The sequence below is a fragment of the Notamacropus eugenii genome, chromosome 2, assembly GCF_028372415.1.
Source record: "Notamacropus eugenii isolate mMacEug1 chromosome 2, mMacEug1.pri_v2, whole genome shotgun sequence".
NCBI classification, from domain to species: domain Eukaryota; kingdom Metazoa; phylum Chordata; class Mammalia; order Diprotodontia; family Macropodidae; genus Notamacropus; species Notamacropus eugenii.
In genome coordinates this window covers 121,327,746-121,354,053 of record NC_092873.1, presented here as the reverse complement: position 1 = coordinate 121,354,053, position 26,308 = coordinate 121,327,746, and the positions used below count along the sequence as shown (strand labels likewise).

At 34.8% G+C, this 26,308-nt stretch overlaps 1 protein-coding gene across 5 annotated transcripts in view; it reads right to left on the bottom strand.

Annotated features, from left to right (window-relative positions):
* Positions 1 to 26,032, bottom strand: part of TINAG (tubulointerstitial nephritis antigen) — a 200,182-nt gene extending 174,150 nt beyond the window's left edge. For 3 of the 5 annotated variants that reach the window (XR_011974324.1, XM_072642496.1, XM_072642497.1), the window contains exons 1-4: positions 25,547 to 26,032; positions 18,484 to 18,547; positions 16,265 to 16,354; positions 1,550 to 1,664 (exon numbers count right to left, since the gene is read on the bottom strand). Coding sequence is in view for 4 of the 5 variants with exons in the window: in XM_072642496.1 (XP_072498597.1) it covers positions 1,550 to 1,664; positions 16,265 to 16,354; positions 18,484 to 18,547; positions 25,547 to 25,877 (600 nt within the window). In the remaining variant the exon portion in view is untranslated. The remainder of the gene's footprint in view (positions 1 to 1,549; positions 1,665 to 16,264; positions 16,355 to 18,483; positions 18,548 to 25,546) is intronic. The other 2 variants (XM_072642495.1, XM_072642498.1) reach the window with 2 other exon arrangements.
* Between the last annotated feature and the right edge of the window lie 276 nt (positions 26,033 to 26,308).

Sequence of the window (26,308 nt, the reverse complement as noted above, 5' to 3'; positions counted from 1 at the left end):
AAGCTGTCAGTTGCAAGACATAACTGTTTGAAAGACAACACCCTGGTAATATGAGTTAGGGATTTGTTCTAGCCTCCTAAGCAGAAGCTTAGTTATGTAATGCATCCATCATTAAATCTTAACACTTCTGAAAACAATACAATGAAAAACAATCTTTAAAATTTTCAGAGAAGCTAAGGAAAAGGGACCTGGCAGTTTCTTTGGAACTGGTCGATAAACTTTAACTAGATCTTGAGTTTTCTGCTCAAAATTTTGCTAATCTTGGCATAGCACATCTGGATAAAGATGAGGCTTATATAGTGATCTCAACATGAAGATATATAGTAATCAAGTGTTATTCTGAGAGATTTTGATAAACTGTCTGCCAACTAGTAGAAATTTTTTGAGGGGTGGGGAGGAGGCAGGTTATTTACTTGTTTCTTTTTTTAGAGAGAGCTTTAGAGTTTGGAACAGAAACATCAGGGCCAGAACTGGTTACACACTAGATATTTTATCTCCAACAAATTACTTTGTCTCTCTTATTTTCAGTGTTCTCATCTGTAAAGCAGACATAATAATATTTATACTCCTTAACTCACAAGAAATCTGTTAGAAAAATATTTGGTACACTATAAAACACTGTAGGTATGTGCTATTAACATATCAAGCAGTTAACCAATCAACAAGAATTTCTTAAATACCATCCTTGTGCCAAGCACTCTTCTAGGCTCTAGGAATACAATGACAAAATAGAAATAGCACTTGCTCTCAGAAGCATATATTCTATTAATTTCCAAGCAGATATCTATTTATTACCAAAACGGTAACTAAGGTGGAGCAACTGGAAATTTTCTCTAAAGCATTGCAATTTAGAAGATGTTAACAGTACTGACATTCCTTCAAATGCATGTAAAAAGGGAGTTTAGGACTTAATTAACAAGACTAATCCCTTAAACTAGGAAGTTACCAGATGGACTTCTTCCCTGATGGTCATACCACATTTATGTTGGTCTTCCTGGTCTTGATGTCCCAGTGGGGATGAGCTTTTCAGTAATGGCCTCTCCATTTTCCAGAGGCTCTCTTCACCCACCATGGGATCATATTCTAAGTTCTATTTCCCTCCCCAAGTGAATTAATTCTCAAAAGTTTGTTTCACTTGTATAGACTTTAAAGGTATTCATTTTAATTCTGATCATGATCATTATTTTCAAGAATAAATATATTTACTTAAAACCTTAATTAGGGTAACTTTATAAAAATAAATTAATGATCACAGAAAACCTAACAATATACCTTTCTAAGAAATTAGAGGTGATAGGTTTTTTTTTTAATTGTGTATTACTACATTAATCTTACTCTTCAGACACAATACTTTATTTAATTGGTTAGTGTACCTTAATTTGATTGGTGTCACTGAATACTCAAGCTCTAAATTAAACACTTAAGTAATGTCATAAACAATGGGGGGGGGAAATTTTAAAAAATAAATTTGGTTCTTTGACATTAGTAAAACACAGAAACACAACCACCATGAACTAGACCTTCAAAAACAAACAGATAGAACACCTACTGTTACTTCGTTCATACTGAGAAGTGTAGGAGAAGGAGGCAAGGTGCCAAGGCGAACTTTGTAGCCTTCTTCCAAAGTCTTTCCCCAGAATTGACTGTAATTATGAGCTGTCCATCTGCCTCACAAACAGAAGAGAAAAAATATGTATACATTGTACAATACGGTTTTTATAAATGTATTTTTATTGACAATTCAATATTTCACAATTAAAAATTCAATAAAGCTCAGGAGAATTGGTAGTATTACTTCAGTTTTCATTTCAGAAATAAGCAAGTACTGCACTTCTTTTAGATATCAAGTACATGGCTTAATCTCTATATTAAATTGATTGCAACAATTATAAATGACACTCTGTAAAAGTTAAAGATCAGTGTCAATATGTAAAAATTTGACAACATTTTAAAATAGTAATTATATAATATGTAAAAATAGCAAGGTTTTTAACAAGAAAAATCAAACCAAAATACCCCAATATGTCAAACTAGATGATTTTTCTCATTTCTGAAATATCCATTTTTAAAGCACTTAATACACTGACATTAAAAGGCTTACTAAAATGACTGTTATGCCTGCAAAACCCTGAGGATTTAGTGCTGAGGAATCAGCTAATTATTTGCTTAACTCTCCATTGAATGAATCAATATAGAATTTGTTTTCACATAGCAAATGCACACTTATCCAGGGGAATTGATTCTGTGCACTTTTGAAAAACTTCCTCCATTACCCAAGCATATGCCTTGCAGCAAAATCTGCTGAAAATCAAAATTCTTTTCTGGGTCTTGAAGTCCCAAAATAATCATAATAAAAAATTTAGACAGTGTACATATGAGTCCTCATCAGCTTAAGGACCAAGGATTCTCAGAAAACAAGACAAGTCTTAAAGCTATCACTTGTCTTTTCACCACTATCATCTATAATTCATGAGCCTCTGATGAGTATTTAAAGTTAAAATACAGTTTTTGATAATATACCTACTAAACCTCTGGCTGTCTTTCATAACATCTGAGAACTCATAGAAGCAGAAACAATGCTCAAACTTTGTTTTGAAAGGTTACCAAATGAAGCATAGGAAGGAAGTCAGTGAATTTGTTGAACAAAGGGCATGTGGAAACAAGCCTACAGAGGCAAGGTTTAGAACATACTGGTGAAGCAGGTACAATTTGTCCAGGGCAGTAGCTTCAGTGATAGTATCCTTATTCTTTACCCTCTCAATGTCCTTTACTCTGCAGCTCTGTCTTGTTTTACCTTATCTGTATCACTCAGAACAGTGTTCAACTCCTTCCCTTCATTAGGTGTGTTTATATTTTTAAGAGTTTGGGAAAATGAACCTTCACAGTTATTGGTAGTGGCCCAGTGAGAGTGAGGGCAAAAATATACTACTGAAGAATGTCTTTTTCATTTCAGTTTTTAAAGTATAAAAAATATGCAGCTTCCCCAATCCATATGGTCAAAGAACTTATATTTACCTAAATTCTATTGACTTTCCGATATTTTGGACAATTTATTTTACCTAATAGAGAGAAGCAAGAAATCAGCCTAATGGGAATCACAAGTTCAGAACTAGACAACCAGCTGTTTCTAAGGCATTACGTATGGAGGAAGCCCAACTATGGATCTGACACATACAACTTTTGGAGAACTTGCCACTGACGGAAGGGCTTGTTTTAACACTAATAATTAAGCCCATTCAAATATTCTAACTAGTAAAATATTCTGAAGGAGACCGAAAATAAAGAAGAGACTAATTTCCAAAAGAGGCAAAACAGAGACCTTTTGATCATACACTGGCAATGTGAGTGAGCCACGGCCAAAATTCTAATTAGGAACAAGGTGTTATTATTCAGTCATTTCAATTGTGACTGATTTTCAAGACCTCATTTGGGGTTTTCTTGGCAAAGATACTGGGATGGTTTGTCATTCTCTTCTCTAGCTCATTGTATAGATGAGAAACTGAGGCAAACAGACTAAGTGACTTGCCCAGGGTCACACAGATGAGGTATATTTGAACTCAGGAAGATGGTCTGGTGCTCCATTCACTGCACCGCTTAGTTGGCCCAAGAACAAAGTAGCTTCCCACTTAAGGGAAGAATCTTTTCTCCCTGGAAACTTAATCATGGGCTAAGGCACTTTATTCTATTCATGGACAAAATATCTCATAAAGCAAATCATCTGTGTACAGCTATGTCTCAGATGGGAAGAGGAGGATGGAGAGAATTGTAAATAGAAAAGGCTTATCTAAGTCCCAGACTCCTATATCCCATAATTAATGATTAGATAAGTTGACTCCAAAGAGCAGATTTATAGTAGGCCTGGTCTTCCATATATATGGTAAATGAATTAAAATAACATTCACATAATGATTAAGGCCTGACATAGGCAGAGGAGTGTTCAAGAAGAACTAGACACGGAACCTGAAGCCTGAAGGATTAAGATTAAATCCTTTGACTCTTTGGAACTTGTGTTAGTGTTACCCCCCCCCATCGCATGTTGTAAATCCTTCTTCCCATTCTCTCTCCACATTATATATTACCCTGTAGTATTTCATCCTAAATCCAATTTAAAGCACTTAAGAGGTCTTGGGATGCTAATAAGGTCGTAGATTTAGAGTTAGGAGTGACCTTAAAAGCCGTAGGGTGCAACACCTTCCTGGTATAGATAAGGAAACTTATTAAGGAAAGTAGAGGGAGGTTAAATTATTTCATCAGTATCTGAGGTGGAATTTGAACACAAAGCTTCTCAGCTCCAGTTCTAGTGTCCTATATACCCCTGCCCTCCTTTCAATTTCCCAGAGGAAAAGGACCCTTCTATGTGTTTTTCAGAATTCAGGAAAACAAAGAAAGAGTAGTGAAGATAAGTTAAGAGGAAAACTCAAATGTTCTTCCTTATGTTCTTCCCTATAGAAGGACTAAGATTTAAGAATCCTGGAAAAGGTCTGAAGAATGTTGACAGCTAACAACATAATGGAGGCAACAGAACACTGAGAGAGAGAGAGAGAGAGAGAGAGAGAGAGAGAGAGAGAGAGAGAGAGAGAAAGAGAGAGAGAGAGAGAGAGAGAGAGAGAGAGAGAGAGAAAGAGATGGATAGAGATATAAATATATGAATGGATGGATGATAGAATAAGGTTCAAGAGTTTAGGGTGCTTGTGATACTCCATAGCATTATGGTGTGTGTACCTCTGGTGTACCCAACTACATTTCAAGTTCCATGAAGACCTTGTGTTCTTCAGTGCCCAGCACAGAGTAGGCATCGTTATTTATTGAATGGCCATATTCTAATATTGTTTGTCTGTGCTGAAGTAGAGAATAGGAATATTCTGGTCTAGAAAATTACATTTTTTACCCAATAGAAAGAAGCATATTAAAATAAAGGTACTATCTAAATAGGAAATGAAGCACAGCACTCTTGAATGATGAAAAACAATAAGTAAGTAAAGCTTTGGGTTTTGGTGAATAAATCAAAGGATAAAAAATGGAAATGTATTTCCCCTTAAACTCAAGATCTCTGTTTCTCTCTCCATCATTAACTCACTTCCCTTTTCCTTTCACTTCCTAGCATGGTCTCCTGATGCATCTCCCTATCCTTTACCTTTCTGTATTTTTCCCATTTTACTTCAGGTTATTTCCTTCTGCTTTTTCATATCTCCCTTAATAAATGTACAGATCTAATATCAGGGTCTTTTTAAAAGATATGTTAGTTTTACTGAACTGTCTCTTTCCATTTTCTCTTTCCTTTTTCCTATCCTTTGTTCTAAAGTATATCTCTTCAGGAGAAGGAGGAGAGATACTTGGAAAATATAAATAATATTTTAAAATATATCAACAAAAGTACTCTTTTAAAAATGTACCACTTGAAGAATAAAACATATTTTTGGACTTGGACAACATGGGGATTTTATTATTTTTTTAATTATCAAGAATTTTTTTTTCTTTTTCTATACCTCCCTTGACTAATGGGGGAAAAAAAGAAAAGAAAGAAAAAGAAAAGCAAAACCCATATAACAAATAAGCATAGGACTACTCATATTTATTACAGGGTTTTATTTCTTTTTTTTTTAATTGGTACTGGGAGAGATAGAGAAGAGAGAAAATAAATGTTTGTTCATTGAAAAATAAAATAAAATGTAAGAGCAAAAAAAAATGTACAGCTACTTGAAGCCTTTAAAAGATATCTCAACACTGAAGAATATTGTCCCCGAAAGGCCAAGGACCAGACCACTTGAATTTTGTTAAAGGCTCTCCAAAAGCACTCTCCATAGAGAATAATTGATGGGAGAGCTTTCCTCCCCAAGAAGACACTGTTTTCCTTCCCTTTGGAACTATTTGGTACCCTTCATTTTTTTCTGCAGCCTTTCAGAGTTAGGAATGTGTTCAACTAATAATAATGGAAAACCATGATAAAATGGATTCTTGGAGAAATGTGCTTCTGAAAGAAGGACACAGAATCTTTTAGAACACCAAGTTATACTTTCATATCCTAGTACTGAGAATTTCCCATAAAGAGACTCAAAAATTACAACTAATCTTCTCTAAGAATGCCACCTCTCTCTAAAAAGTTAATTGGTTTCTCCATTTCACCAAAGAATCACTAACGGTGGGCTCTAGTAGCGGGAAATAAAAACAGTAGACTTATCTCTGATACTTACTAGCTATGTGACCATAAAGTCTGTTATTTCATCCTCCAAGTCTTAATTTCCTTATCTGAAAAATGGATATAAAATTACCTATGGTATGAGGTAAGGTGCTATAATGTATACTAAGATGGTGTTTATAGCAGCTAGATGACACTTGATTCAAAAAAAACTAGTCTTAGAGTCTAAAATACAAGTTCCAACTCTGTTTCAACTCCACTCTAGCTTGGTACCCAAATCACTTAATCTCTTTTAGCCTCAGTTTCCTCTTCTGCAAAAATGGGAATAATAATAGAACCTACTCTGCAGGGATGTTGTAATGGTCAAATGAGATAGTATACATAAAATAATTAACAAGCTCTAAAGTGCTATATGCTAGCTGTTGTCTTCATCATGGTGGTTAGCATTAGAATCAGGAAGTCCTAGATTTAAGTCTTACCTTGGACACATTCTAGCTGCCCCAAAGAACTTCGTATGAGTATAAATTACAAATAATATATTTGTCACTGAAGAGTAGAAACTCTCCAATGGGGGTTCCTAATGCTGAATCAAAAGAATAGAACTCTCCATCCCCTCCCTGCAACCTTTGCAGAGGCATCTCATATCCACTTCATGAGTATTTGGAATGATTGAATGAGATAGAGGAGGCAGAGTCAAGATGGTGAGGTACAGAGAGAAGTGATTATTTTTCTCTTATATTAATAAGTAACTATTAAATTACAGTTAAGGTTTTCCCTTCCTATTTCCTTATTCAGGAAACAGTCCCTGTAGGTTATTCAGCCAGTCTCTGAAGCACATTGCTGACAGATGTAGTTGCCCAAGTCTGCTGAGTACATTCTTCTTGATCTTGGATGGTAAATGTAGTAATCTACTGTTTGAGAAACTGAAAGACTCCAGCTTCTGGGACAAGAACTAGCTATCTGACAAGAACTTCTGGGAAAACTTCAAAATAATATGTCAGAAACTAGGCATAAACCAACATCTTACATTATATAGTATGATAAGGTCAAAAGGGGTACATGATTTAGACAGAAAGGTGGATACCATAAGCAGATTAGGAGAGCAAGAAATAGTTTACCTGTCAGATAAACAGAGAAAGGAAGAATTTATGACAAAATAAGAGATAGCATTATGAAATGCAAAATGGATGCTTTTGATTATATCAAATTTTTAAAAATTTCTCATAAGCAAAATCAAAGCAATCAAGATGAAAAGAAAAGCAAAAAGTTTGGAAACATTTTTTGTAGCATGTGTTTCTGGTAAAAGGCCTATTTCTTAAATGTATAGAGAACTAAGTCAAATTTATAAGAATTCAAGTCATTTCCCAATTAATAAATGATCAAATGATATGAAAAGCAGTTTTCAGATGAAGAAATGAAAGCTATCTATAGTTGTTGGGGGAAAAAGATCTAAATCACTATTGATTAGGGAAATACAAATTATTATTTTTTTTTTTTAGTATTTATTTATTTATTTATTTATTTATTGACATTTTTTTTTTAATTTAGTTTTTAACATTCATTTTCACAAAATTTTGGGTTACAAATTTTCTCCCCTTTTCTCCCCTCCCCCCCCAAACGCCAAGCATTCTAATTGCCCCTATGACCAATCTGCTCTCTCTTCTATCATCCCTCTCTGCCCTTGTCTCTGTCTTCTCTTTTGTCCTGTAGGGCCAGATAGCTTTCTATACCCCTTTACCTGTATTTCTTATTTCCTAGTGGTAAGAACATTACAGTTGATCCTAACACTTTGAGTTCCCACTTCTTTAGCTCCCTCCCTCTCCACCCCTTCCCTTTGGAAGGCAAGCAATTCAATATAGGCCAAATCTGTGTAGTTTTGCAAATGACTTCCATAATAGTTGTGTTGTATAGGACTAACTATATTTCCCTCCATCCTATCCTGTCCCCCATTACTTCTATTCTCTTTTGATCCTATCCCTCCCCATGAGTGTTGACCTCAAATTGCACTCTCCTCCCCATGCCCTCCCTTCTATCATCCCCCCCCACTCTGCTTATCCCCTTATCCTCCACTTTCCTGTGTTGTAAGATAGGTTTTCATACCAAAATGAGTGTGCATTTTATTCTTTCCTTTAGTGGAATGTGATGAGAGTAGACTTCATGTTTTTCTCTCACCTCCCCTCTTTATCCCTCCACTAATGAGTCTTTTGCTTGCCTCTTTTATGAGAGATAATTTGCCCCATTCAATTCTCCCTTTCTCCTCCCAATATCTTTCTCTCTCACTGCTTGATTTCATTTTTTTTAAGATATGATCCCATTCTCTTCAATTCACTCTGTGCACTCTGTCTCTATGTGTGTGTGCGTGTGTGCATGTGTGTGTGTGTAATCCCACCCAGTACCCAGATACTGAAATGTTTCAAGAGTTACAAATATTGTCTTTCCATGTAGGAATGTAAACACTTCAACTTTAGTAAGTCCCTTATGACTTCTCTTTGCTGTTCACCTTTTCATGCTTCTCTTCATTCTTGTGTTTGAAAGTCAAATTTTCTTTTCAGCTCTGGTCTTTTCATCAAGAATGCTTGAAAATCCTCTATTTCATTGAAAGACCAATTTTTCCCCTGAAGTATTATACTCAGTTTTGCTGGGTAGGTGATTCTTGGTTTTAGTCCTAGTTCCTTTGACTTCTGGAATATCCTGTTCCATGCCCTTCGATCCCTTAATGTAGAAGCTGCTAGATCTTGTGTTATCCTGATTGTATTTCCACAATACTTGAATTGTTTCTTTCTAGCTGCTTGCAATATTTTCTCTTTCACCTGGGAGTTCTGGAATTTGGCCACAATGTTCCTAGGAGTTTCTCTTTTTGGATCTCTTTCATGCGGTGTTCTGTGGATTCCTTGAATATTTATTTTGCCCTCTAGTTCTAGAATCTCAGGGCAGTTTTCATTGATAATTTCATGAAAGATGATGTCTAGGCTCTTCTTTTGATCATGGCTTTCAGGTAGTCCCATAATTTTTAAATTGTCTCTCCTGGATCTATTTTCCAGGTCAGTTGTTTTTCCAATGAGATATTTCACATTATCTTCCATTTTTCCATTCCTCTGGCTTTGTTCTGTGATTTCTTGCTTTCTCATACAGTCCTTAGCCTCCATCTGTGCCATTCTAATTTTGAAAGAACTATTTTCTTCAGTGAGCTTTTGAATTTCCTTTTCCATTTGGCTAATTCTGCTTTTGAAAGTATTCTTCTCCTCATTGGCTTTTTGAACCTCTTTTGCCAATTGAGTTAGGCTAGTTTTCAAGGTGTTATTTTCTTCAACATTTTTTTGGGTCTCCTTTAGCAGGGAGCTGATTTGCTGTTCATGCTTTGACTTCATGTCTCTCATTTCTCTTCCCAGCTTTTCCTCCACCTCTCTAACTTGATTTTCAAAATTCTTTTTGAGCTCTTCCATGGCCTGAGCCCATTGAGTGGGCTGAGACACAGAAGCCTTGATTTCTGTGTCTTTGCCTGATGGTAAGCATTGTTCTTCCTCATCAGAAAGGAAGGGAGGAAATGCCTGTTCACCAAGAAAGTAACCTTCTATAGTCTTATTTCTTTTCCCTTTCCTGGGCATTTTCCCAGCCAGTGACTTGACCTCTGTATATTTTCCTCACACCCACCTCACCTCCTGATCCTCCCAGCCAGTGTTTGGGGTCTGAGATTCAAATGCTGCTTCCAGCCTCAGGGTTTTGGGCAGGGGCAGGGCTGCTATTCAGTGTGAGATTAAATTCAGATGCTCAGGTGAGGGCAGGGCTGCCTCTCAGGCTCAGTTCCCTCAGGGAGTTTATGCACAGACCTTCAACAATGGATCCAGGCTCCTGCCTGCTTGGGGAGCCCTGGTCTGCCGCTGCCCCTCAGCTTCTGTCTCCCGAGGGGGCCCAAGCCATGGGGGCACCCCACTCCCCCCTCGACCCACCAAAGGGACTCTCTCACCGACCCTGTCACCTGTGGGTGGAGGTACTTGTGAGGCCGCTGGAGATCCCGTCCCTGAAGCCCGCTCGGATCTGTTCCTCTCAGTGCCGCGGCCACGGCAGGGCTGTACTCAGCTCCCAGTCCCGGCACCCAGTCCGCAGCACGAAGGACCTTTTACGAGAGGTTTGCAGGTCTCTCCGGAACAGAAATCTCCCTCGCTCCAATGTTCTGTGGCCTCTGGGTGCAGAATTCGCCGTGAGTTACTTCTTTGTAGTTGTTCTATGGGTTGTGGGTTCGGAGCTATGTGTATGTGCGTCTTTCTACTACGCCATCTTGGCCCCGCCCCCCCGGAAATACAGATTAAAACAACTCCGAGGTATCATCTTATACCTATCAGATTGACTAATATGACAAAAATGGAAAATGATAAACCTTGGAGAAGATGTGGGAAAATTGAAATACTATTTCATTGTTAGTAGAGCTGTGAATTGATCCAACCATTTTGGAGAGTATTTTGGAACTATGCCCAAAAGGTAATCAAACTGTGCATGCCCTTTGATCCAACAATACCATTTTTAGGTCTATATCTCAAAGAGATCATAGAAAAGGAAAAAAGCTCCTACATGTACAAAAATATTTATAGCAGCTCTTTTTGTGGTGGCAAAACATTGGAAACTCAGGGAATACCCATCAACTGGTGAATAACTGAATAAGTTGTGGTGCATGAATGTAATGGAATAATATTGTGCTATTAGAAATGATGAGAAGGCTGGCTTCAGAAAAATCAGGAAAGACTTACATGAATTGATGCTGAGTGAACTGAGCAGGACCAGGAGAACATTGTACACAGTAACAGCAAAGTTGTACAATGACTAACTTTCATAGACTTAGCTCTTCTCAGTGATACAATGATCCAAGACAATTCCAAATGATTCATGATGGAAAATGCTATCAATATCCAGAGAAAGAACTACGCAATCTGAATGCAGACTTAAGTATACTATTTTTACTTTTTTGCTGTTGTTTTTTGTTTTTTGTGACTTTTCCCTTTTGTTCAATTTTTCCTTTCACATCACCACTAATGTGGAAATATGTTTAACATGATTGTACATTTATAACCTTTACCTGATTGCTTCCCTTCTTAGGGAGGGTGGAGAAAAAAAATGGAACTCAAAATCTTGCCAAAAAGTATATTTAAAAATTATCATTACAAGTAATTAGAAATAATAAAATGCTATTTACCAAAAAAGAAGAGAAATTTGAGATTATTTAACAATTATCTGACTACCTGAAAACCATAAAAAAGCCTAGACATCATATTTCAAGAAATTTTAAAGGAAAATTGCCCTGATACATTAGATCCAGACAGTAAAATAAAAATTGAAAGAATCTATAATCACCTCCTGAAAGTGATCCCCAAATCTCCCAAAATAATATCACCAAATTCCAGAGCCCACAGAGCAAATAAAAATATTATAAATAGCAAGAAAGAAATAATTCAAACATTGTGGAGCCATAGTCACATTCACACAAGATTTAACGGCTTCCACATTAAAGAATTAGAGTACTAGGAATATTATATAAGAGAAGACAAAGGAGCTAGAATTACAACTAAGAATAACCTACCCAGAAAAACTGAGTATACTCCTTCTGGAGGGAGAGGGAATAGATATTTAATGAAAGAGAAGACTTTCAAACATTCTTGATGAAAAGATCATAGCTGAATAGAAAAGTTAACTTTCAAAGAGAACATCAAGAGAACCATAAAAAGGTAAACATGAAAGAGAATCATGAGGGGCTCAACAAACTTAAATTTTTTATATCTCTGCATGGGAAGATCGTACTTGTTACCCTTCAGAACATTATAATTGTTAGGGGAACTAGAAGTATACACAGACAGAAGGCATGGGTGTGACTTGACTATAATGGGATCATCTCAAAAATAAAAAATAAAAAAAGGGTTGAGAAAGATGGGAACCACTGGGATATAAGAGAAGGTAGAGGAATAAAGGGGAAAATATTTTACATAAAAGAGGAACACAAGGAAGAGTTTTTACCATGGAAGGGAAAATAGGAGTATTGCCAAAGCTTGAACCTTACTCTCATCACTCAAATAGGTATAGAAATCTTACCCAGCAGAAAAGTAGATGGGCAAGGGGACAAAAGAAAGAAATGGCTGATGGGAGAGGGGATGTTAAGGGAAGCTGTGGTCAGAAGGAAAATGAAAAGCAGGCAAACAGAAATATTAGATGCTTCTTTTCCAGACCTCAATGCAATAAAAATTATATTCAATAAATTGCCATAGAAATGTAGATTAAAAATTTATTGGAAACCAAATAATCTAATCCTAAAGAATGGGTGAGACAAATTGTAGAAACAATAAGTAATTTCATTAAAGAGAATGACAACAATGAACCAACATACCAAAATTTGAGAAATGCCACTAAAACAGTACTTAGGAGAATATTGCTATCTCTAAATTCTTACACCAATAAAATAGAAAAAGAACAGATTAATAAATCAAGCATGCAATTGAAAAGCTAGAGAAAGAAGAAACCAAAACTTGGGAATCCTGAAAAATAGAAGGAAAGATTAATAAAACTGGAAGCAAAAACAAAAAATACATTGAACTAATAAAACTAGGAACTGGTTTTAAGAAAAAAAACAATAAAATAGAGAAGAAAAAAATTTGGTCAATGTGATTTTAAAAAGAAAGAAAAATAAATTTTCAATATAATAATGGAAAAGGTGAATACATCATCAATAAAGATGAAATTTAAGCAATTTTAGGAGCTATTTCGACCAATTATATACCAATCAATCTGTCAATCTATGTGAAACAGATGAGTATTTCCAAAAATATGAAATACCCAGATCAACAGAAAAAGAAATAGAATACTTAAATAGCCTTATCTCAGAAAAAGAAATAAAACAAGTTATAAATGAATGCCCTAAGAAGAAATTCTCAGGAGAAGATATATTTACAAGTGATTTCTACCAAACATTTAAGGAATAATTAATTTAATACTAATTTTTTTTAAAAAATAGGCACAGAAGGAATCCTACCAAGTTCCTTTTGTGACACAAATATGGTACTCATACCAAAATCAGGAAGGGCAAAAATAGAGAAAGACAAATATAGACCAATTTCCCTAATGAATATTGATGCAAAAATTTTAAATAAAATACTAGCAATTAGATTACATCAACATATAACAATAAACATGCACTACGATAAGGTGGAATTTATACAAAGAAGGCCTGATTTAATTGGGAATATTATCAACACAAACAATTCTATTAGTAATTAAAGCAACAAAAATGGTATAATTATCTCAAAAGATACAGAAGAGACTTTCAACAAATTACTCACTCCTATTAAACCACTAGAAAACAGGAATAAATGGAGACTTCCTTAAAATGGTTAAGTAGTATCTAATACTAACAGCAAGCATTATCTGTGATTGAAATAATCTAGAAGTCTTCTCAATAAGACCAGAGGTGAAACCAAGATGTTTATTATCACCATTATTATTCAATATTGTACTAGAAATACTAGTTATAGCAATAAGACAAGAAAAAGTAATTGAAGGAACTGAAATACACAAAAAGGAAATAAAACTATCACTCTTTACAGATGATATGATGGCCTACTTGGAGAATGCTAAAGAATGATTTTGTTTTTAAACATTAGTTGAAATTATCAACTTCAGTAAAATTATAGGATATAAAATAAACCAAATAAATCATCAGCAGGAAGAGATGGAAAGAGAAATTCCACTAAAAACTCTGTATAAAATATAAAACACTTGCAATTCTACCTGCCAAAACAAACGTAGGAACTTTGCTATTTGGTCATTTTTCATGTTTGGCACTTTTACTCTATTTGGGATTTTCTTGGCCAAGATAGAAAAATGGTCTGCCATCTCCTTCTCCAACTCATTTTACAGATGAGAAAACTGAGGCAAACAGGGTTAAAGAGATTTTCCTGGGATCACACAGCTAATAAGTGCCTGAGGTCAAATTTGAATTCAGGACAATAAGTCTTCCTGACTTCAGATCTCATACTGTAATCACTGCACCACCTACCATATTACATGAAAACAATTATTCACACAAATGAAAAGATATCTAAACAACTGGAGAAATATTAGTTGCTCATAAGTAGGCCAAGTCAATATAATAAATATGACATTTCTAGATAAATCAATGAGCGCATTCAGTGCCATCCCAACTGAACCACCAAAGAATTATTTTATAAAGCTAGAAAAAATAAAATAAAATTCATCCAGAAGAATAAAAGACTAAGAATAACAAGCCAATCAATGAGAGTAAAAAATGTAAAGGAATGTGGCCTAGCAGTACCACATCTCAAACTGTTATTACAAAGTAGTACTGGTAAGACAGTGGAATAGATTAGGTGCACAATGCACACTCTTAAATGGCCATAGTTATCTAATATTTCATAAACTCAAAGATCCAAGCTTTTGGGGTAAGAGAATATTGCACCCAGTAGTAGCAATATTGTAAAAATAGTCAACTTTCTCATCCATATAATGATTCAAGAAAATTTCAAGGGATTTATGATGAAAAATGATATCTACCTCCAAAAAAAGAACTGATGGAGTCTAAGTACAGATTTAAAATATGTTAATAGACAAATATGGTTCGGTAATTTGTCTAAGGAAACATAGCTAGTAGATGTATGGGGGCAGATTTCAACTCAGGTGAGACTTCTTGACTCCAGGCATTGAACCCCATCCACTGCTGCCTAGAGAATACTTTAGGAGAACCCTGAACAAAATTCAAGAGTTCTGGACCTTACTCTTATAAAGACATTAATTGGATTTATTGAGTTGAAAGCTGATTCTTCTAAAGGATCTGACCACTTCACCTTTCAATAAACTTAAAGTTCATCCCATCACCTCTAGGATCAAATATAAACTCTTTTGTTTGGGATTTAAAGCTCTTCGTGACCTGGTCCCTTTCTTTATTGTCTTCTACACCATCAGTCTATACACACACAGGTACATACATACACACAAATATACACACATGCATGTGTGCAATCTTGAATCCAAAACTAGTTCTCTACATATCTCACAAAATAAATCAAATGTCTATTACCATATTTAGCAGTATCCTGATGGTTTCTTTTTTAACCAAGACAACCTAAATGATGTCTAGACCACACTATAGCAAGAAGCTGTAAAGTAAAATAGATAAATCATAGGATTTTAGAAGTTGGAAGGAACATTAGAGATTTTTTTTTCCAAGAAAGTTCCGTGGGGGGCAGAGACTTTCTCACTTTTGTCTTTGTCCCCAGAACCTGGAAGAGTCTCTGGCAAATAATAAGCATCTAATAAATGCTTATTGAAGTGAATTGACCTCATAATGCTGCAACTCATTTATGGGTTCAGATCACTGGTGACATGCTGAATTCATGGCCAAACTAGGATTATAAATCTAATCTACATTATGGCATAAAATCAGTAAATCAAAACAACCAATTTGACAGACTTCACTGATTTGAGTCACCTCAGAGGACTTGAATGGGCAAAATTGCTAATTTTATGTCACTTAGATGTAGATATAAGATTACCTTGTATAGATAGAAGGGGTGACTGCTTGTGAAGTGTGGTTTGAAGATTCTGGGTCCTGGGTGCCTGTTCCAGCTGTATGTTTGCATGCATGTATGTGTGTATGTGAAAGAGTGGATGGGTGAGTCAATGTAAGAGGGGTTTGGACACCAAAGTCAAACTTTGAACTCTTCACAATTTTGTTAGACTTAATCCTGGTGTAGATAAATGATTTTCCTTAAGCCAGAGTTATTTTGAAACATAACAATGATCAGAATTTTAATGTATTCACCTCTCACTTCAGTCTTCTTTATTTGAGACTGTAGTTGGATTTTGCTTATCTATTACCTTTGGTTTCCTCTTCAATATCTTACTTATATACAACGTCATTAATTTCCAATCATTCACTTCAATATTTTGTACAACATATAGTTTATGCCCTCTTATCACCTTTCCCATTTCCATCCTTGTTTTTCTTTTCTTATTTTAAAAATGGTCATTTTGAAAGCAAGAACCAGACATCATTTGAAAACTGAGAAGTAAACAGAGATTGCTGGAATTCAATTATGTCATGAAAAGCCTATAACAGAAAGATTTTTTTCTCACCCATAATCTCTCGTATTGACATTTTCAATTAATTCTGGACGAACAAGGCATATGTGCTGGGAGCATCTCCATTGCTGGTCTGAGCACTTGCTGAAAAGATATAAGAAATACAAATGAATACTAGCCGTAACAACAAGCATATTTCAAACTAAGTGGCAAAAATGATGCATTGTTATTACAAAAATGCATTTCCTAGATTGATTTTTAGTACTTTGGCTGTTGGCTTCTTACTGAAAATAAACTAATTTAAAAGACTGTAAAGGAATATACCACTCCATATGCCTGTGTTAGTATTTCATCTTTTTTTTACTCTAATATACTACTTCATCTGACTTTAGGGAAAGGTTTAGAAAGTGAGAAAAAATACTTGCTATGCTTCCATTGTATTTGTAATCTCTCCCTTGGCACCAGCTCTTTCACGTTCACCTATAAGTACTCTCAGGTCACCCATTCTAATGGTGCTATTCTCATCCATGGTGTTTCTTTAAACCATCATAAAATGTCTTTTCCTTTATTCTACAGCCATACTTTTGGAAAGGGCAAGCATATTTACTGTTTCAAATTCCCCATAACATATACCAATTCTATGCAATATGATTTCCATTCATCTTCCACCTCTGCAAAAACTATACAGTCAAATATTGAGAGAGAGAGAGAGAGAGAGAGAGAGAGAGAGAGAGAGAGAGAGAGAGAGAGAGAGAGAAAGACTCAATATTCTAACTCCACTGAAGATAATAGTAGTATCTACCTCCCAGGGTTGTTACAATCAAATGATCTATTTGATTTCTTGTTTGAGAGTTTTTGTTGTTTTTAAAGGTGATTGTCACAGTGCCTGACATAGATTAGGCACTCAAATTCTTGTTTCATCATTCTGTATAAGAATTTACAGAACACCTCTGTCTCCACTCCTTGATTTATATTCATGGTGTGCTGGAATGAGTTCACACTAGCTTCAGAGTCAATTGTTAAATTTTCATTGTGAGCATTGACACTTTAGAAGCTCGTAATGCTACAAATGAGGGTCTGATTTATTGTTTGTCTAAATGTAATGAAGTCAAGATGGAGGAAATGCAAATAACTCAGATTAAATATAAAAGTCTGTTCTGAATATATTTTGGAGAGTCGGTTGGTAAATATTTACCAGCACATTAATGCTTCTACCATTCTCTGTGACTTGTATGTCCTTCCCCACAGTTCTGCATAGAAATTCTCCCAATTCATCAAAGTCCTGCTGAAAAGCTACTTCCTAGATGAAGTCACCCATGATCTTTCCAACTAGAAGTGATATCTCTCTCCTTTGAATTCTAATAGCACTTTATTTGTGCCTTCTTTCTTGATTCATCAATTTACATGTTTTATTATTGTTCTTTTTGTAATTGCCTGATTCCTCTTAGTAGAATGTAAATTACTGGAGGACAAGCATCTTGGCTTATCCATCTTCATACCTCTCATAATTCCTTATCATACTATGCAATGCACATAGGGATGTACTGGCAAATATTTAGCAACTAAATTTTCGGGGAGTAGGGAGGGGAGAGGGGACTTCATACATGACACACTTTTAAGGTTAATCTGCATAATTAACATTTTCTACAATGCTTTGTTAAGTTTACATAGTCAACAAAGCAATAAATCAGGCCCTGATTTGTAGCCTTTGTCAATTTCCAAGGTAAAATTGCTCACATGGAAAATTTAACAATTGGAACTGGCTGTAATATATCCTTGTGTATACATTTTAGGTGTCTAGTAAAGGCTGATTGAATTAATATAGAATAAATGAAAATATATTTATAACACCAACACAAGTTTTGTGATGGGATTTTTTTAAGCCTGTTGTGAAATGTAAGAAGCAAGAGTTGACCCATGTGTGACCTAATGGGTATTATAAGAGTATTAAATATGATTCTTTTGTATTTGAAACACTGTTTTTGTTTCTTAGCAAAAATTAAGTCAAATCATATGACCTTTAATGACAGGACTACTAAACAGTGGCTTTCAAGATATATTTGTATTTTGACTGGCAGTAATCATGAAAATCAAAGAAGCTCAGAAAGGAAGAAACATAGTCACTTTTTAAAACTTAACTTCGGCATTCTTCTCTCTCTCTATGCTTAAATCAAGAAAAGTTTCCTAAATACTTGTATTATTGACAGGGAAAAAGAAAATAAAAGAAAAACACAATAAAAATCAATTTACTTTTAGACTCTTAGAGTCATTACCATTCATTGCAGTTTTCTTTAATTACAGATCCTTCCTCATAGCGTTGACCATCTCTGAGGCAACCTGCCAACATAATATTCAAATGAGTGGAAAAAATGCTAAATTCAATTTAAGTTCATTGATAAATGTAGGCAACAATTTTCACTGGTTTTATACAATATACAGAAATTATTTGGTACCAACTTGCTAAAGTGGATTTCTAATTTGACGCAATTCATATATTGAATTCCAGAAAACTTCTTTGTAATATTTTCTTTAGAAATACATATAATGTCCCTAGGAAGATGATTCTATAATTCAGAAAAAAACAGATAATCTCATGAGTTAATCATGATCCACTTTCATTAAAAAAAAAAATTTGAATACGTTTAAACAGATAAGTAAAAAAGAGTCTATCAGATGCTGATATTTCATTAAGGAAAAATAAAAAATCTACTCATAAATAGCTATAACTAATTTTTCCCTGTACAAATCAGACGGTGTATCATTTTAGGATAAAATATAAAATTATGTCATCCATTTCATTTAAAGATAAAAAAATCAAAATTCTGGAATTTCTCAGAAAAAAATTTTATGAAGTAGAAAAATTGCATACTCTCATCCACATTCTTTTTAAAAAAATCTGATTTCAACTTTTTACAACCAAAAATGTTTTCAGACTGTCAGTTGAAATTGATTGATAATCCTGCCCAATTACATGACCTAAATAGAGCAAGAACATATCAACAAGATATCGGGAAAATGTCACTGTACAACTGATCAACCATGCATGCCTCCATTCATGGTAAGCTTTTCAACATTCACAAGTTCAGCTTGCTCTTTTTTTCTAAATAGATACTACTAAAAACCAGAATCTATTTTTGATTTGATAGCAGCTCAGACATAGCCTTTGTATTGAATACTGGAGGATATACCTATCTAAGATAGTAGTGCATGACTTATAAATCCTAGTTAATTGTAAAGGTTCTTAGCAACACAAACTTTTCCTATTCATCGGCTCCATCGTGCAGAAGCATTCATTTCTTTTCATAATCTTTGTGGGACTGCCTAATATATGTTTTAATTTTTTTTTCCAAGAAGAATATCACATAATTATACTATTTCAGAAGTTCTGTTTAGGTACCCATTCCTAAAGGATACTAATATTTCTGTGGCCTCATACCTCTGAAAATATTTATTAAGCACCTACTATGTGCCCAACACTGTACTGGCAAAAGTGAAACAGTTCCTGTACTCAAAAACTTTCCAAGAAGGGGAACCTTAGGCCTTGAGTTCAAATGTGGCCCTCTAGGTCCTCAAGTGTGGCCCTTTGACTTCTAAGTCTGGATTCTGTCAAAATGTCGCACTTGAAGACTGAGAAGGCCACATGTGGCCTTGAAGCCATAGGTTTTCCACCTCTGTTTTATAAGCTAACAGGAATGTGTGTGCATACAAAGCTACACATATCTTGTATTAAACTATTTTTGCATGTAGGTTGATAATATATGTATAGATATGTGGATATACATATATGTTTACTTTATCATTATGTTGTATACATTTTTAAATTTTTATTTATTTTTTCTGAACTTGATAAATAAAAGCATTTCCATGGTAGAATAAAAGGGGCGAGGGAAAGATTGTATGATATTCTTTTAAAATATATAATAAAGTTATCATTCAATTTTCTTTTTTCCCCTTTTTTTCTTTGCTATCCCACTTTCCCCTGCTATAGAGATGGTTACCATTAGACATAAATATATGTGCATGTATATTTGTGTGTATGTGTGTGTAAAACATTCTATATGTCTATTTATTGGTTCTTTCTCTGGATGCAGACAGCATCTTCCTTTGTATGTCCTTTGCAGTTAATTTGGATATTTACAATAGTCAGAATAACTTAGTCAGTCCCTCAAAGTTGTTGTTAAAATAATATTGTTGTTATTATATACACCACTCTGCTCATTTCACTCTTCATTATTTCATGCAAGTCTATCCCATGTACATATTTTAATGAGGTAGCTAGTGGGCTCCATAGACAGAGCAGTCTTGTAGTAAGAAGGACTTGATTTCAAAGACAGCCTCTGATACTTACTAGATGGACAATTCACTTATCTTCTCGTTGCCTTCCTTTAGAAGGAAATGGCAAACCCTCCCAACATCTTGCCAAGAAAACCCTATGGATGGTATTGTCATCATATAGGCATGAAGAGTCAGACACAACTGAACAACAAGAATACATTTTAATTTATAATTATTGTCTCCTCTATTGGAATGTAAGCTCATTGCCTCTACAGTAATTCTTCATACTTGCATCCCCAGGACCTGTAACAATGTCAGGCACATAGTATTTGTTTTCTGATTGAAGAGTGATTAACACAATATATGTGTGTGTATACATACATGCATACCTATATATTAGATTCAAACTAAGAGGAAAATGGGATGATCAGGAAATATCTCACACAAAAGGAAATGAGAAGCCTGTAAACATCCAAATCCATATCTTCTCACATTGTCTCATACATTTTAGGAAGGAAATAGAATACGAAGGAGGAAAGAAGAAGGGGAGGGAGATTAGAAGCCACAACTCAAGAATTCAGGAAGGATTTTGCCTCAAATAGCTTAAGTTCTTTGGACGAATAAGGGTCTCTAGTTTTGTTTATTTTTTCTCCTACCAATTACATTTCATTATCAGTTAAATATCAAAATGTTGTTGTAACTGAATTATATATCTAATTGTGTTTATTAGAAACCTCTCCCACTCCAAAGAGGGAAAAATTACATTCTAGGCTTCTTTTTACATCATTCTTTGCTGTCTGATAAATTGTTCAAGTTACATCTACTTGCATTGCAAATCCAAAAGTTATGAATTGGTTATATTTATCAAACCAATTGTGCATGTAGACAAAACCATCAGTTCTTGTCAAAGGATTTTAAAAATAGTTAGAGAAAATTAAAGAAAATTTCTACTTATACAGATTAAAAAATATTACAGTGAGCCAATCAGATATTTGGAAGGAAAAGATAAGGCCCTAAGCGGTGTAGGAGGAAAAGGAGACAGTAGGCTTCTTCCTAAAGATCTGGTAGTCAACATGAGTCTATCCTTGCTCCCAAATTTGGCCTTTTCTCATATGGTTTCATTTGTAGCTCTATATTGGACATTTGAAGTCATCCAAATACTTAAGGTCACCAACAAAGATGAGAAAAAAGAAGATAACATTCACTAATCTACAGACAGAATGTAACGGCTCCACACAGTTCTGTTAAGACTGAATCCATAGCATGTTGATTAGAAAAACACAAAAGAATTTTTCAGAGTAGAGAACAATGAAGAAAATTGGTCACTGCTGCATTGCTAAAATTGAGAAATACTTAGAAATAAAATTCTTGTTCGATAAAAACATCTATGGCAACTTGGGAGAAAGTGTCTTTATACAGATAAAGTATTAGTACAAATAACATACTATTGACTCTTTGATTGAAAGTCAACTGTGCATTCTTTAAAAAGATGAAAGTACTGAGCTACTTTCTAGAACAGATTACAACTCTGGGTGCCAATCTTGATTGTTAACATCCTCCTCCTCCTCCTCCTCCTCCTCATCATCATCAATCAAGCAATGATCACTTATATATAAAATTTTTAGCTGAAATAAAATGATTAAATGTACTATTTCTAAGACAGGAAAATATGTGAAATTCAGATTATTCAATCCAGGTAGAAATAAAGAAAATAAAAAATCGTTGCTACTTTCTGGAATGGGCTAATAATCTCATATGAATTCATAGATCTAGAGCAGAAAAAAATCTCAGAGATCAGTACTCTCTTTATTCTACAGAAGAGGAAACTGAAATCGGTAAAGTTTAAGTGACTTGCATATGGTCACATACTTAACACAATCAGGAGTGGGGCATGGGTCCTCTCAATTGCAGTTCAACTCATATTTTTCCAGTGACTGCAACACCATTTATTGAGGAATTTAAATATATTTCAGCAATTGAGCCTTCAACATATCTTGAAATGCCAATATAAACAAAACTGAAAATAACCAACAAAATGTTACAATAAGCACAATGAAGATTGTACTTTAAAATTATTCAAAATTTGAATGTGGAATATAGTTCAGTGTCCATTTGAATGTAAACTAATTGGGCAGCCTTAATTTTCAAACACCTGCAGATAGAACTACATGGACCAAATGACAAAGTAGATGTACCCAGTCCCCTGCTTGATTCAACCCAGAGTGTGGCTGCAGAGCACCAGGAATCTTGGACTGACCTGGTTGGAATAGTTGCGGTGCAGAGAGAGAGTCACTTATCTCACTTCTTAATCTGTCACAGGAAAATAGAAGGCCTTCTGTTCCAAGCACCATAACTTCACCAGGTTGTTAAATGATAGTTTTGTTTTTTGAAGAACATATGATGTCAAATGTTCTACCCAAAGTTATATCTAATGGAGCACGAAGACTAATGGTGACATTCATCAAGTAGTGGTTTTCTAATTTTACAACTCAAGGTTCAATGAGGCTAACAGCGGCATTGCACACTCCCATTAATTTCAGAGGGAACAATACAAGACAATTGACCATCTTCTTGGCATGTTTCCTATTTTTCTGTGATGGATCAAGACATGAGAAAAGCGACTGAAATAAACCTGTGATTCTATTAGTTCATTGACGTAGGGGATTTTCCCTATGGTAAGGAGCTTCCCCCTAGGAACATAAATGACCTTCTCTGAAACTTCTTTTCTAAAAGAGTTTTCTAGAACACACAGAGGTTATGGATATCTATGCCCAACATCAAACAGCTATTGTGGAAGAGAGTCAAGGATGGCACCCAGGCTTTCCTGACTCATAAACTTGTTCTCTACCAACTACACAATTCTATTTCTCATAAAAATAGGAAGAATAGAGAAAAATTTGAAATAAAGCGTGAAATGATTTAAAGTGAGTTAAAATGATCCAGGAAAACAAAATTCACAATGACAAGAATAAGAATAACAAAATGAAAGATTAACAATGTAATTATAAGGGCTAAACTTAGTCCCAAAGAAGAAAAAAATCACCTCTAGAAGTGAAGGAATCATAGGATCATAGATTTAGAAGTAAATGGGACCTCAGAAACCCATTTAATCCAATCCTGTATTCATAAGAGGAAACTGAAACCCAGAGGTGTTAAGTGATTTGCTCAAGGTCACACAGTTGGTGAGCATCAAGATTGAGTGTTGAACCCATGTCTTTCTACCATCAAGACCACCATTCCATCCACCATGCCACAAAGACTACCAGTATGTAACGTTGCCTATTTGTCAGATTTGGTTGATGTGTTGGTTAGTTTTCATGAACTGCTTTCTTTTTCTTTTTCACCATAAGAGATGGCTCTTTTGATAGAGAAATGGGAAGGATATATTTCAAAACGAAGGCAATATAAAAGAAAAGATAATCATTTTTAAAGTAATGTAGAATCTCTACCAATAGGTGTCACCATTCAGCTCTGAGCCAAGATAACACACTGTAAAGGAGAGTAGATAGATTTTTAAAGTCTGTAGATGCTACATCTACAGACACCAACATGTAAGGATGTCTATGTATGACAATCAAAATCGCTCATGACCCCATTAATTTAAACAAATAGAACAAATTGCATCATTAGTCTTAACTTAATTAAGTCTTAATTAGTCCTGTATTTTCAGCCAAGAAAGACCTTACAAGTCATCTATTTCAAACCCTCCCTTTAACAGATGAGGCAATTGAGATCCAAAAAATGTGAAGCAAATTACCTAAGGTCATATAGCTATTTTAGGAGCATAACTGGGCTTTGAACTAAGATTCTGTAACTACAGATCTGTTTCAACTGTTCAGATTCTATCCAGAAAACTTTATCATATAGTACAAGATGTTGTATTTTACACTTTATGCACTCCTGAGAGGTACTGGCCATGATGGGTAGAAAGAATGAGATGATCCCAGGATCACAGAAGCATAGAATTTGAATTTGCAGGAACTTAGAACCCACCTGGTCACATCCCTTCATTTTACAGATGACAAGAAATTAAAGTTTGAAGAAGTTAAATGACTAGTCTAAGATTATTAAGACCATTAGAAGGCTAAAGAAATTTGTTTCAAGAAGAAACTTCATTTTTACTGCCAAAATTTACGTGATTCTTATTTGTGTCAAAAGTTTTATGTACATAACACAAAAACTACCAATTACAATTAAAAAAAAATAATAATTACTTTAAACTTTTTACGATTCCCTTAGTTGCATTAGCATCATTGGAGAGGCAAGTGATTCTGTGGAATGAACACTGACTCCAGTTAAAGGATCTGGTTTCATATTGTACCCTTAATACCTTCGTAATCTTGAGCAAATTGCTTAACCTTCTTGTACCCCCAGCTTCCTCAGAAGTTGAACTTGACCACCAAGATCACTCAAAGATCAAAATCTATGATCCTATGCATTTATCTCATAAATTGGAGAAGGAAAAGTTACCAGGACAAATTCATCAGCTGAATATTATTCAAAGATCGTTCAAACTCAGTACTGGAAGTACCTTTATACCAGAAAAATCTAGAGTGGACCTAGAGAACATTCCAACTTAGATTGACTTACTTAAAAATAAATTTCAGTAATAGCATAATAGAAGTGGATTTGTTTACTTAACTCATTTTTACTTATTCATTTAGTTTACCTTTATTAATTTTTGTTCTTTTATTTTTCTTTTGATTTGTTTACTTTTAATCATATCTATGTTTTTTTTAATCTATTTAAGAAAATAGTGTTGTGGAAAGTCCCTCTATAGATTGTTGATCCTCTATAAGGATATTCTCAGAAGTCATTTGGAGCACTAAGGTTAAGTGACTTGCCTGTGGTCACATAACTGTGTCAGAGGCAAGTTTTGCATCCAAATCTCCTTGATTCCAAGGCTGATCCCCTCTCTATAGTCCCTTCAGATATTCACATATACTCTAAAGTGTCCTGGTGTTTGCCAACCACCCTGTACCTATAATCTCAGGTCTTCTATGCCTTTTCACGTATCCTAAAGTTAAACCCTTCTTTATCTATTGCTTTACCAGTGCCTACCTTTTTGATACAGATTGTCTCCTTGGCAAAAGAACTTGTAATCAGGACAGCAATCAGAATTTTCCCTTTCACAGAATTTATCACAGTAACACATGGCATTTGCCTCATAGAAATGAGTGACACAGTCATCATCTCTGTCTTCACAACAACCACGAGTCCTACAGTAATGTCCCTTGTAAAGGGCTCTTTTAAATCTTGTTCTTTCCAAATCGGTGAAATTCCCAGTTGAATAAGCTTGTACATTCATACCTCTCCGGGAGACAAATTGCTTTTCCATACAAATTTCTGTTGTGAGGTAAGAGAAAATTAATATTTTGTACCAGGTCCACATCCTCTGGTCACCAGATCACTTCTCCCACCTTCTGTTATAGTGATAAGGTAATCCAATATCTGTCACTGTGATGACTGTATTGATGTCTTGTTAGATTTGTTTGAATATACTGGTTGTGACTGGCAATGTGTCTCACTGGGAACCTACACACTGGACTCTTACTTGAACTGAATAAACTTCATGTGGTTAAACATTAATCACAAATATCAGTGTTTGGCCAAGATAAAAGTAAGTGTTTAAAACAGGACATTCTCATTCCTCAAGCTAAAAATCCGTCATATTTTATAGTGCATTAAAATTCTTCTTTGCCATTGGGAGAAAAATATACAAATTTTGTGAATGGCTTCATAAAGTATAGATTGGTCCCAAATCTTGGATCCTAAACCAGAGGCTTCCTCAGAATGCATATGGCACAGATGATATGCTAAGAG